Source organism: Brachyhypopomus gauderio, chromosome 14 (assembly GCF_052324685.1).
Source record: "Brachyhypopomus gauderio isolate BG-103 chromosome 14, BGAUD_0.2, whole genome shotgun sequence".
In the NCBI taxonomy this organism is placed as follows: domain Eukaryota; kingdom Metazoa; phylum Chordata; class Actinopteri; order Gymnotiformes; family Hypopomidae; genus Brachyhypopomus; species Brachyhypopomus gauderio.
In genome coordinates, this window is record NC_135224.1 from 9,150,252 (window position 1) to 9,164,227 (window position 13,976).

General features: G+C 48.1%; 1 protein-coding gene across 5 annotated transcripts in view; it reads left to right on the top strand.

Moving 5' to 3' along the window:
• exoc6b (exocyst complex component 6B) overlaps positions 1-13,976 on the top strand; it is a 61,887-nt gene that overhangs the window by 841 nt on the left and 47,070 nt on the right. For all 5 annotated transcript variants that reach the window (XR_013120864.1, XM_076972433.1, XM_076972434.1 and 2 more), the window contains exons 2-6: positions 9,253-9,418; positions 9,665-9,712; positions 9,838-9,928; positions 10,073-10,118; positions 11,604-11,808. Coding sequence is in view for 4 of the 5 variants with exons in the window: in XM_076972433.1 (XP_076828548.1) it covers positions 9,253-9,418; positions 9,665-9,712; positions 9,838-9,928; positions 10,073-10,118; positions 11,604-11,808 (556 nt within the window). In the remaining variant the exon portion in view is untranslated. The remainder of the gene's footprint in view (positions 1-9,252; positions 9,419-9,664; positions 9,713-9,837; positions 9,929-10,072; positions 10,119-11,603; positions 11,809-13,976) is intronic.

Genomic DNA, 13,976 nt, shown 5'->3' on the forward strand with positions numbered 1-13,976 from the left:
CCCAGAAGAAGCCAGGTTTTGTTGGTCTGCGATTGACTGTCCATTTATGTGACTCGATTAATCTGTGGCCCTATGAAACGTTAATACAATGGTGAGAAACAGCTGTCACTAATTTTAGCTTGTGGTGCTGTTGTGAAGGGTTGTTGTGTGTGTCAGTGTGTGTATGGTGCCTACTGATAACGGTCTCCATGTTCAGTGGCTCATATGCCGTGTGTTGATAGCCAGGGGACACTAGGGTCTCACTGTTCCTTGCAGCTTGATGACTACGGTCTCTCTCTATTTGCAAGCTTTATCGTTGAAATGCTGAATCACTGTCATGTCAGACAGTTTCTGGTATTCATGTTCTTTTTCTTAGGGGAGGTGTTCCCCGCTTCTGTCCTGTGAGTCTATGTTAATGGAGTGTGGTTCCGTGGAGTCAGATCGCACATGAACTGACCAACTGCATAGACGAGCATAATCGGTGTAACTCTGATCTCATGGAGAACTTACTTGGCTTGTGCTCCACCATCTCTCCCTGTCCCACTTCCTTTTATTTTACTTATGCTGACTTTCGTTCCATTTTTCTTTCCTTTTTCACGCAGTCTCCTTTTTCTTTTCTGCTCTAAGATGAGAGGTGGCTGTGGGAGTGACCTCTTCCTGTTGCAATCCAAAAACCTCGAGCTGTGAGTGTGACACAGGCCAACCCAGCTGTTACCAGCACGTGGTGGGTCACAGCTGCTGACGACTGCCCGGGGCCTTGGAAGGCAGCCTGTGAACCATGATCTGCCCTCTGAGTCCACAGCCTGGCCGCGCTAGCTGGCTCTTGGGAGGGAGCGTCTGCTTGTCATGGCGACCACAGTCGTGTGAGCTGTAGGGCCGTGTGTTGGACTGCCTGTTGCTAGGTTCCTGAGCTCGTCTTTTTTTGATGAGACAGTTTGAGAAGTTCAACACCGTTTCTGCACGGTAAATAATGTTTTTCGTGCATTGTTTTCTTCTCTACCATAAACACTTTGGCCCACCGAGTCATCCGTGCAAGTACACAAACGCACAACACTCTCGTTCACTTGCACACTAATGCAGTTATGCTGTAAGTGACGGGGTGTGTGTCTTGCTGAGTTGAAGGTCAGTGTGTGTGTTGGAGAGGCTGAGCAGGGTGGTAGTCTGACTCTGTGGCTGCTGGTAGTTCCTCTGTGCTGCTTGTCTGCCCTGTCTCTTCTCCCCACTCCTTCCTGTAGCTTCTCATGCACTCGTGTCCAGGACTATTTTTACTCCAACATAGGCAAGAATGTTGGAGATGGGAGTTTGTGCACTCACACACCAAAACACAAGGGTCCTCGGTCTCTTTACAAGCAGTAGTAATGTTTTAGTAATTACTAGTAACGTTTTATTTTTTTCACTCTAATTTACACACACTGGATGTGTGCGTGTCTCAGCTTGTGATGGCATTCCTGTAGATTTTACACACATTCACACACGTGGGTCTTTTGCCTGTCTATGTTGCACACTTTCATGTTGCCATTACAGTTTCCAGATAAAAAGGCAGTGTGTTGGTTTGCTTGAGTCTCCAGATGCAAAAGTGTTTGCCTGGCTGTGCGTTCTCATTCAGACATATGCCTCGGTGAGTAAACACGAAGCATTAATAGGGCTTGAGTCACCAGGCCACTCCCTTGCAGCAAGGCAGTATAATACCAGTCTCTAGAAGCTTCCGTCAGACCGTGTGTCTGCATCCTAGAGGTGGGCTGCTCCCCTGCTTGCTCAGCTTGGGGAAACGGTCATCTTTAATTTGTTGGGTTACCATCACCAGGCTGCATGTCCTCGCACTGAATCCACATCTCCCTCTTGCTGATACACTACGTGCTTTTCACACACATTACTATGCTGAAATGTTAGAACGGTTATGGGCGTGGAGGGAATCTGGTCCACTGGTGCCACCAAAGCATTAAGGGCCACTGTGCTTACCAGAATCGCCTCCTACTCACTCACACACACACACACACACACACACACACACACACACACACACACACACACACACACACACACACACACACACACACACTCAACAGAGTTCTGACATTTGCCACTCTGATGAAGGGGGTTATTGCGGTACTCGGGCAGGGAGAACTGCCCCCCGCGGCAGAGTCAAAGGAGTGATTTGCCCTCTCTGCTCTCTGGCTCATGTAACAGCAGGAGGGCCCGGTGGTGTGGGGACACCAAGCATTTGTGACGCGTGGGCCTGGTTTGTGGCTGTGCTTCTGAAAATGATGCATGATATCATCTTTGCTCATCAGGATTTGAATTACGCCATTTGAAATGGGCTGCAATAAGCAAATGAATTCCCTAAAGAGTTCTGGAATGTATTACGTTTCTTGAATGTATAAATGTTAGAAGTGTCTCTGGATGGAGAGAACTCACTCCTCCTCCTCTCCCACTCTCTTAAGGAATTTAGAACAAAAGTTTCAAAAGATTTTGCAGAGTTCTTTTAGTGAAGAACTCTGCAAAATCTTTTAGTGGAGGTAAAAAGAAAATGTGAGTTGAGGGTAGAGAGACCTTATGAATCAACACTTCCATTATTTTAGTTTTCTTTTGCACTCTTCGTATACCTGCATCATTGACATCTAATCCTCGACAGTGCCTTGTGAAGTCAGGGCCATAATAAAGAGAATGACTCATCTCCTTGCGACTTCTCATCCTCGCTACCCGGTATGGCATGGCGCCTGACCAAGCTGCAACCGGGCACAGCGCACCTGTAAACAGTGCAGGCCCTGATGCAGGAAGTCCCGCACAGATCACACTCTACTGCCAAGACCTTGATTGTGGATGAGGAACAAGGACGTGCGTCAGGAGGAAGACCTGAGTCATCAAGACTCGCTCCAGGTGGAACATTGTTCCCATCGGGTGATGGTCGGTCACTGCCACCAGGTCCGCTTCTTGATGGTGTGGTTTGGCATAGAGTGCATAGACATGTTTCTGCTAGGGCCTCATTACTATTCTAGCAAAGGACACGCCCGATTGGTGCCTGTTTACGTCAGTCTTTTCCTTTTCTCTCATCGGTGGTCGTAGTGGTTTACCAGATCAGAACTCTGATAGACTTAATAACTTCCCTGAGCCCAGTGGGTTCTAGGATCATCTCAGGAGTCACATGGTGCAAATGACGCAAAGGTTGGAGGCTGCAGCTTGGTTTGTTTTGGTTCAGCTGTCTTGGGGCTAGAAGTTATTTTGGCGGTTGCAACCTCTGAACACAACATTATTTTTCTCCCTGTTGCCATACAGTGTTTGTAAGACTCTTCAGCTGAATTTGCAGCGATCATTGCAAACTTGTATATTTGTTTCGGACAGAGATCCATCATCAGCTGTGCAAGCAGAGTGCTTGAAAGTGCTTTACTACAATTGTTAATATCTCCACGTGTACACTGCAGCCACTTACCTAGAATCTTCTTTATGCATGTTCTTATTTTAGATGTTCTAATGTAACCCGTCTGTTACCATTTCAGGAGTGCCTATTATCCATTCTGGAATATTCTTGATCCAGAGAGTCATTCCTAGGACTGTTGAAGGGCGTTCCCCTCTCTCTGCCTTGTGTGCTCATCCTCCTCAAACTCTGAGCCCCTCCCCACCCCGCTGACGTGCCCACCAGTGACCTCCTACTTGTGTTGAGTTCTGGCCCGTCTCTAGCTCTGCTTCACTCTGCTCCTACAGGCTTTAGCCCCATGAGCTCTTAATCAATATTAGCTGTTAGTAATTTAAGATATTCCCAATAAATCATATCACTAACTTTTGAACACCCACAATCACGATCTTAATTGAGATCTTTCTTCCCAGTTTTGAAATGTACTCCCCATTTTAAAGTATAGTAGTAAATTGCACACAAAAAAGCAAAGTAAAACGTAAACAAGTTTTTGCTTTGTTTATGCAGCCATCAATTGGTATTCGAAAAGCATAGATGCATCATACCATGCATCTAGTGCAGGGGTGCCCATTACGTCGAAGGAAGTGCGGGTCGATCGCGAAGGAATGCGGGTAGATCGCATGACATTAAAAAGTAGTGGAGGAATGATGGCTATCGTCCATCTGCACTGACGGTTGTATTTTGATTGACATACATAGTAGCCAATCTGACATCTAAGGTTTGACACACGCGACACATATCGCCGATTAAATCTGATCACACCTTTCCACCTTTGCTTGATCATATTTGATTAATGTTCTAATATGTATTCCCATGATAACTTTGTTTCGGCACCTTGTGAGATACAGATGAGCAGGGAGTGTGACAGACGTGGTAGCCGTGTTCCTCAGAGAATGTGTATCCATACATTTTTGGTATTGCATATGAAACCGCTAATCAATGCCCAAATAGGAGAACATAAAATATAACAATCTCTATGATTCACTTTAAAAGCAGGTCATAGCACGACTTCAAGATCACTCGCCGTATCAAATAATCAGATCGTCCAACCCTTGTAATTGTGGATTACTGGCCATACAGCTTTAAAGTAGGGGTGGGATAAAAAAAATTAATCAAATTAATTAGAAGCTTTGTAATTAATTAATCGAAATGAATCGCATTTTAATCACGCTTCAATATTTAACATGAGAAATATTAATTTAAGTTTGAATGATGAATGAATCAATGAACATTAGCATAAACTTCAACATCTTGTTTATTTTTCCACCAGTCTACTAACAGACCAATAGATGAGTGCAGAAAACAGAGCAAATAGTTTTCAGAACACTGGAAATTCTGACCAAAAATGTTAATTTAATTTGGGAAGTTTTGCTCAGGATATTGAAAGAATAAGAACTGAATTAAATCAGATGTTTTTTTAATACCATTTTAGATGGTAGACTTTTTCTTAAATTTCCCAGGCCTCTGCCACAGCCATAAAGTCCTCTGCACAGGCATCTCCATAGTGCTTAGAAGTCGTCGTCTGCATGTTCAAAGAAAATGACGGGATCTTCCATTCATCATCTATAATATGAGCTGTCACACCAAGATAATTCTTGTTGCTAACAGAGGTCCAGTGATCCCCAGTCAGAGCCACATTTGTGGCGTTCTTCACAATAACCTGTTTTACTTCCCTTTCCTCATCATACAGCTGCTGGATTTTCTTCGACATTGTCTTTCTGGACGGCAGTTCATAACTTGCATCTGTTGACGCAATGTGCAGCGCTTATTGTAAGCCTTTATCTTCGACCACAGAGAGTGGTCTACAGTCCACAGAATTTGTCTGACGTGGACTTTGACATTTTGTTTCTTAATTTGAACCCCGACATGTGGTCGAGTGTTGACTGGCGACACTGTTTGCTCGTACTAGGAATACATTTATCAGCTAAGTTATCATTACTGACCTGCGCGTTAGCACCAACATGTTTTGCATTGAGAAACATTCCACGGTGCAAAAGTGTCTCATGCGCTAAAATGCGTAAATTTTTTTTGTTCGTTATTTTCCCTGTAATTAATTAATCGAATTTAACGCATTAAAGTCCCACCCCTACTTTAAAGATTAATTGTTTTGTTGTGTTCCTTAGTCATTCCTGAAAATACTATACACTGGTCTTTTGGCAGTTAAAATAAGCACACGCAAAAATAAAATATTTGCATTTACTTTACACGCTGTCATGACGAACGATCACATTAGTACTGCAGTAAAACCTCTAGACACCAAATTTTAAACCGGCCATAATAATAGCTTTTGTCTTCTTGCAGTTGTTATGATTTGAGCAGGTCACACTATTGTTTGGTCCCCTATTGATGTCTCAATTAAAGTCTTTCTACTGGTCCTGGATGTGATCCTGTTTTTGACACCCAGGATATGATGGAGATGGTAAATAAAGGAGCTCACGTCTCTCTCCTGTCCGCGGGGGCCGAGCTCTCCGAGCTGGAGGAGCTGCCTGCGTTCTCCTGACCCACTCAGTGCTGGGAGGCTGATCAGATTTCACTGCTTGCTGAGTGGCTGAACCTAAGGTCCTCTTTTAGACCTTCTCTTGTAGCTCCAGACCTGTGGTGGCCGGGCCGACTGCCCGTGCCTTCTGTGCGGGGAAGCACCAAGTCCCTCCCTGCTGATATCACGGAGGGTTCTGCCTCCGGGTTTGTTGGCACCACGTTGGTGCTTTTGAGTTAAGTTGGTTTTAGCTTTTAGTTCCGCTACTGTACCATATGTATTAATTGTCAACACTGCATTTTCAACTCTGCCAATAGTTAAAAGAAGGAGGGTCCACGGCAGACCCTGGTGTGTAGCATGCTCCGTTAGCTAGTCTTTAGGCAGCAGGGTATTATCTTAAGAAAAGTGGATGTTTCGGGATGAGTTGAGCTAATCTATTCTCTATCTGAAGACAGAGATTCAGTTTAAGGTGGATGGTTTCTGTACAGTGCAGATGTATTGCAGGAGTTCTGATCCAGCCCTGGTCTGTCAGGTGCCTGGGCCCACAGGGCCAGGCTGTGGTTGTTTTTGTTTGGTAATACATCTGACCGGGAACTGCCCAAATACAATGACTACATACAATACAATACTCTCTTACAAAATAGTGGGCGACTGCTTCCCTGGCTACAGAAGGGGCTGCCGCCAAACGCCGCATTAGCCGCTGGTTTATTACTTGGGTTTTGTCCAGTTTCGCATTCACGAGTGCTAAATGTAGGTCCTTTGTGCTATTTCCATCCCGTTCTACTCTTTCTTCTTTTTTTGTTGTTGTTTCAGCCACTGATGGATTTCCATACACTAAAGGAAATGACGTGAGCACACACTGCTTTAGTGTAACTCCGAGGCGATGACAATGTAGGCAGTAGGGTGAATAAGAATGTTGTGTAACCGGTTTGCAGACCACACTAAAGTGGGATGTATATCATCTTCAGTGACTGTTTTGTCCATGGAGTATGAAGTTTCCAGCTAATTACATGGTGGGTAGCATTAATTAATATGAAGAAAGATTTGTTTTACGTATCTGGTGGTTATAAATAGAATAATCCTTACAGTTCTGTTAGTTATGCTTAGACATGGTTATTTCAGAGTGCCAAATCAGTTGCGACAAATTAGCTAGCAAACCTGTTAACTGGCTCATCCAGCTAACGCATCCTTGGGAGGTACTTTAGTATTTACGTAACGGCTTACAAACACCTTTCCGTCCTTTTCTTGACTGCCACGATCTTTTCTAACCAGGTTGAGGGCACACAAAGCCGAACACCTCACGGCCTCTGTGTCTGTCCTCTGCCCCAGCATGCCAGTCCATCTTCAGCTCGCACTAGAGCTCCTTCTGCCCCCTGTGGTCTCCCCTGCCCCCCCTCCAGTGTATCCACACGGAGGGCTATTAAACCTCGGCCTTGCTTGCAGCGATATCATGTTTCATCTTTGCAAATTGCTCCGTTCTTCAGAACTCCGTCGGATCTGAGCTCCCGGGGAGAATCGCTAATCACAAGCAGAGGCGTCCTGTGCCCAGGCGCCCAGGACCGGCGGGACATGCCGGGATCGGCGGGACATGCCTGCAGGGTTGTCCTCATCCGCTTAAGCCCACAGACCTGGGGCACGTCAACACTTGCAAATAATAGTGAAGCATTTGGTTGTTCACCGTAACTCAATCTACCATTTAAAGCTGTGATCAGGGATTTCTTTTGCTAAACCTGCTGTAGGAGATGTTTAGGACCTTTATCTGTGGAGACTTAAACCTTCATTTTTCTACTCCTAGAATGCAGCGGGGCCGACGTCTCTCTGCACGACGGTGGAGTGGAGCGCTTGTATTCGGAAACTACAGCACTTGTGCTTGAAGGAGTGATTCAGGCTCTTAAAAATGTGTTCGAAGGCGGCGTTTATTCAAGCGAGGGGGAAAACGGACGAATTTGGCGGAGGATCCTTAGACGTGCTCGAGACTAATCTTGCCACGTGTCCAACTTGTTGTCGTCCCCGTTGATTGGTCAGAGGACGCTGGTGACTCCTCAGACGGCAGACTGGACCTGGTACAGCACACTCCCTGCGTCAGTGGAAACCAGCCTGTCCTGATGGGGGCTGATGGGAAAACTTTCCACACCCCCTCGCCTGGCTGTCTGCTTCAGTCTCTCCGCTACTTCCTCTTCATACTGCTGCCCAATTGTGATGGAACCGGGTCTGCTGTAGAGCATGCTGGGACATGTGGGTCCCTTGCTGAGATGGCAGTATCTGTTTGGGTCCAAATGTGAGCCTCACAGGTCTCTGGTCTCACAGCTGAGACTAAACCGTTGCCTCTGCAGGCTTTAGTGCACTCTGCTATCAAAGGAGATCTTCAAAGCCCTCCTACTGGAGTGGCCAGGTATAGTCGACCATAACGTATAGTGGATGGTAGATTGTAGCCCATGGTCGGGGTTACAGAGGTCGCTCGGCCCCTCCAGACCTGCTGTGAGTTGTTGGTAGTGTGGGAGGATCAGGCCTGTTGCACACAGGCACCTGCTGCCTCCTGTATCCCTCATCTGTTTACTGCATCTTCCTTCAGTTCCACATAAGAAGCTTTGGCTGTGCCGTGAGTTCTTGCTGTTATCTTGGCGTTTGAGCCAGCACAGGATTTACAGAGTTATTTAAGGCTGTGTGTGTGGAGGAAACGGCGAGTTGCGTCAGGACCGCACTGCTTGGCAAGGGGCAATTCCTTCTTGAGAGGATGGGTGTGCTCAGGTGAGGCGTGTTTGTGTATTTTGGAACGAGACTTGCCGACAACCATTCGTGTTATAACCTGTCCCGCCTTCCCAGTGAGCTTGCTGGTGTCACGGAGAAAAAGTGTGTGTGATGCTGGTGGAGCAACGAGCCAACACGCCTGCTGCTTCACACAGTGAACCATTGACCTCTGACCTCCTGTACTGGGCTGGACTTGTTTTGGATCCTCCCTCCCTCTTCTTGGCGCTGGCTTATTTAGTGTTGGTGTGCACGCTACAGGAACCGAACCCATCCCTGCTACATAAACAGAATCTGATTATTTCACTTGCTGAAATTAAATGCAATTGACCCCCATACGAGGTTACAGTTCAACCTTTTACCTTAAGCTAAGTAAGATTAACTTTGGGGCTTTTAATTCGCATGCACAGACGTTTCCCAAGCACGACTGCCACCTGCTGGTAGAGTAGTATAATAGCAGTAGTGTACTGTGACTGCATTGGTTCAAATGTCAACATGATGAAGATTGCATTCAAAATATTCCATCTTGGAAAGCTATATTGTCTACATGTGTTTGTTTTATGGGCTATGGTGACTTGGCACTAATGAGCTGCGTGTCCAGTCAGAGTGCTGCATTTTCAAACCTTTTGCCCCACCCCCATAGATCAGTCTACGATGGCCAAGAGCACGGGCTCTTCATGGAGAAGCTGGATGGCCGCATTCGCAACCACGACCGCGAGATCGAGAAAATGTGCAACCATCACTTCCAGGGCTTTGTGGACTCCATCACGGAGCTTCTCAAAGTCCGCGGCGAAGCCCAGAAACTCAAGGTGAGTGAAGTAATGGGGGGGGGGGGGTGTGGTAGCGTGAGCAATGGAGATCAGGAGGCAGAGCCGGGAATGCAGGATTTAATACTCGGCAGCTGAAATTCAAGGTGCCAGCAAGAGAGCGCAGTAGAAATGACGTAGAGAGTGGTGTGGGGCTACCTCGTTAGACGGTGGATCTGAGGATGTTGGAAGGAGGTGTGTGGTGTGGTGTTTTGCTTCTCACAGTGCAGTGCTGGTTTCTTTCTCCAGGGCCAGGTGATTGAGACCAATCGGAAGCTACAGAACGACGGGAAGGAGGTATGACCTCATCGTGACAAAAAATAAAAAAACGCCCCGTATTTTCATACGTCGGTCCAGACGTGAAGGTCAAAGTCATCTTTGAATGGACGTGAAAACCAAATCCGTGGTTTGTCTCCCTGTAGCTCCTGGCGACGATGGACGAGTTGACGAAGTGCCGTGTGCAGCAGAGGAACATCGCCACCACGGTGGACAAGCTCACCCACTGCCTGCCAGGTCGGGCCCTGGTGACTCACCATAACTCTGACCCCACAGACCACAGTGGCCTTCACACGTCCGCTCGCTCAAACAAAGAAGCACCCGCAGAAGCACCCGGAGTTCCTCTGTAGCTCGTAACCCTCCTTTTGTTTTGGTTTTCAGTGTTGGAGATGTACAGCAGACTGCAGGAACAGATGAGGGCTAAAAGGTAAGACGTCCGTAGCTGAAGAGCAAGGCCATTTAGTTGAGTGGTAACCTGTTCTGAGTGACTCTTTCAAAGGAGAGTTGGTATACGTGTAATTCAGCCAGTGAACACTAGGTGGCAGCAGAAGTTAGGCTATTTAAACAACAAGTTCTGTCCATTAAGTTTGGGACTTTCTTTTTTTTTCGTTTGTAAGTTTTTAGTTTTTTTTTTTTTTTACTTAAATGCGTTTTCTAGATAGTTTTTCTTTCATGTGTTTTATTTTCCAACGTCATTCATCTGCGGTAATGGTATAGCACAACATGCTGAAGAGGATTGACGATACCCGAGGCGTTCATTTTGATCTAATCCTGTAAACACTGGCCACGTACATCACTGCTGAAAGATGGCTGACCGCCTGAACCCCTCTCGGAGGATCTGCTGACGCCACGCTCAGCTGCACGCCGCCTGCTTTCCTTTAACAGCGTCCATGACCTTCGGCTTGGCTCGCCGATCAATCGCGCCATCAGCACCAGGGGCCAAAGCCGGAGCAGCTCCGCGTGGGCCGAGAGTCCGGGCCAGACACGCGGTGGAGGTGGAGGTGGAGATGGTGGTGGTGGGTGGGGGGGGGGCTTTGATGGCTTGAGCAGAGACCAGTGGTAAGAGGCTACGGAGTGCTCCCGTCATGCCATGATGGTAGACGGGCTGAGTGGGCGGGGATGTGGGCGGGACAAGCTGCACCCCTCCGGTTGTAAAAGGATGCAGCTGCCTTTCAGGTGAGTCCTTGCAGCTGGAGGACTGCTGTGCGTTCACGTTCGGGTCTCACGTGACTGAAGAGAAGGCCCATCTGGAGTCTGTCTGTACGCACCTCGCCCCCGGGCACCCGCGTGCTCCTGCCCGCCGGCCGACGCGGCGGTCTCTGGCGTCCACCCGCCCCCCCGTCCTCCTCCCGACCCGAAGACGAGCGACCCATCGGCCGTAAATCTGGCGCCTGCTTTTATTGCATTTATCTGTTCCTTCCGTCTTCACAGGCCTCCCCGTCCTGCTTGGTTTTGCCATTAGCCACGAGGTAGCCGCGAGGTCGGCCAGCGCCGGCTCCATCTCCATCTCCGGAGTGACGGGCGGTGTTGTGTAATGTTCGGCGGGTGGGTGGAGCGGGGTGGGTACGCCACTGATTTCTGCTGGCACCTCTGTTCTCTCGTGTCCTTTGTCAGAACTTGAATGTCCCGAAAAAGCTCGAGCTCTGCATTCTTTTATTGTGTGTTTTTGTGTTTTTTCTTTCTTTCTTTTCTTTCCTGAGTTCTTGACATGGTCCTTTTAGTGAACTGCACAGCTGAAAGGGTTCTGGTCTCGGGGAAGTGTGTGTTGAGCCTGACGCTGCTGTCTGTGGACCGGGCCATTGTTGGCCATTTCGCAGAGTGACACTGGATACTTCATCATTTTAAAATAGCTTAAATCATGTCTGCAAATGATTGTCTGTGTGTGTGTGTGTGTGTGCGTGTGTGTGTTCAGATACTACCCAGCTCTGTGCACATTGGAACAGCTGGAGCATAGCTGTCTGCCCAGGGCAGGGGCGTACCGCTTCTGTGCCATCATGGCGGAGAACATCCCAGTCCTGCGCACACACATAAGGGACGCGTCCATGTCCGACCTCAAAGACTTCCTGGAGAGCATACGCAAACACTCAGACAAGATCGGAGAGACCGCCATCAAGCAGGTGGGTGTAGGTGTGTGTGAGGCGGAGGAGACCGCCATGGTCTCCACACTTCTTCTTCTGGCCAGCCCAAGTTGAGGAGCAATTTTTTGGTTTGCTTCAGTTAATGGTACTGACAGTCAGCAAAGTCCATTAAAGGGGGGAAACCCTTTAGTTCTTGTGTAGCTGTTGGTGGGTTTATGTCCAACCTTAATCAACAAAACCCTCTTATCAGTACAGCCCAGTATCCAGATCAGTTTACGCCAAGTTCTGTCTGGTCCGGGGACTCTGGTTCTGTGAAACGGGGGCTACCTGAGATCAGGTGCTGGGCTGCACGGTGCAGGACCCTGGAGGGCCGACCCCTGTCCAGGTCACGACAAGAAGGGCAAAGGTCTCAGCTACTGTTTTGGTGTATGTGATTTATTTTGTTTATTTTTAATCCTTCTTTTTCGCTCCTTATCTTTCCCGATCTATTCTAACCCCTTGGCGACGGAGAGCAGGCCAACCTGTTATGAGTTAAAGATTGTTTTGGGTTGCATCTACTCATGCCGGAGGACAGTTGTAGGGGTGTGTGTGTGTGTGTGCGTGCGTGAGTGTGTGTGCGTGTGTGAACAAGGACCCTACTTCAAGGACAAAGTGGATAGAGTTAAGGGAACATATGAGAGAAATTGAGTGGACTTTTCAGTGGAATGCAGAAAAGTCCTGTTTTCTTTTACTGGTTATTAGTCCAAGATGAGGAACATGGAGGAGTTTCAAATGCAGAAAAGACATCAAGAGTCGTCCTCCAGCCTCTGGGAAATGGATCTGTCTGTTTCTCTCTCTCTCTCTCTCTCTCTCTCTCTCTCTCTCTCTCTCTCTCTCTCTCTCTCCCTGTGTTCCTCTGCCCCCCCCCCCCCCCCCTTCTTTTTCATTGTCCTCTCTTCACCCCCCCTCTCTAATCACTACCAGTGCTCCTCATTTAAGGGGCTGTTTCTGCTCCCAGTAAACAGTGTGGCACGGCAGACGCCAGAGTAGCGGAGCTCGCGCTGGCTTCAGGGTGTCATGACCGTGTGTGTGTGTGTGTGTGTGTGTGTGTGTGTGTGTGTGGCGATGGAGGTGGGCTCTATTCCTGTGGTTCTCCTCGTGACTGAAGGTCTGCAGGGGTATCGGGTTAATGCGGAGCGGGGCTCTAGTCTAGGCCCGGGTACCACCACCAGGGCAGCACTCATGATCCGCACGTACTGGTGTCCGTAGCACTTAAATGGAGAGATCAGTGAAATCACATTTGCATGTTTTCCCATTGACCCCAGATGCAGTCAGTCGGCCAAAACCTGTTTGCAGTCTAAATGTTCCTTCTTAAGTTTAGAACAAAAGCTGCTGACATTGCTCAACACTGGAAGTCACCAGCAGTGATAGTGGTAGTCTTTGTAAAGCACGTCCAGGTCTCTGCCTGTAGCAGCGATGCTTTTATTCACTTAAATGCTTCAGTGCTCAGTGTCCTACTACCTGGCCCGTGAGCCCTGTCCCCAGACCCAGGTGTTGATGAGTGGGTCCAGACCTGTTTGTGGGGCGTCTTTATGAATGTCGAGTATTGAAGTCCAGTGTTCTTTTGTTCTAAACAATAGAAGTACACTTTGGACATGTGGACCTGGATAAGTACGAATCATGTCAATGATGTGTCATTTCTATGTGTTTATTTAGTGCTGAAATACTCCTTTCAAACACCTGATCTGTCCAAAATGTTTCCCTCCGGTGCTCCTGAACGGACACTACAGGCGCCAGAAACGGGACTGCTCGCCACATTGCAGTCACGGGCTCACGCCACGTTAGCTGTGACAGTAGCAGGTGTGGATGGAACCTTAAACTATCCACTTCATTTAAAGCAGAAAAAAGACGTTTGGGCCTTTTTGCTTTTATTCTTTTTTTTTTCTTTTTTGCATCCGTGCAGCCCTGGGAGGGCCTGGCCCCAGTCTTCCTCCTCCTCCTCCTCCTCCTCCTCCAGGCAGTGCGTGTGTGGGCCCTGTACAGAGGCCCCTCCATCCGCGTTACGCAAGGAAGACGGGCACTGTGGGCTCATTAACGTCCACAGCTGGGAAGCGGTGCGGGGGAGGGGGGTGGTTGGGACAGAGCTGAGGGAGGACGGGGACAGGGTCCGGTTTAGTCCAGATGCGGGTTGTCTCACCCCCCCTCCCCCCACAGGCTGTTCTTTCCCT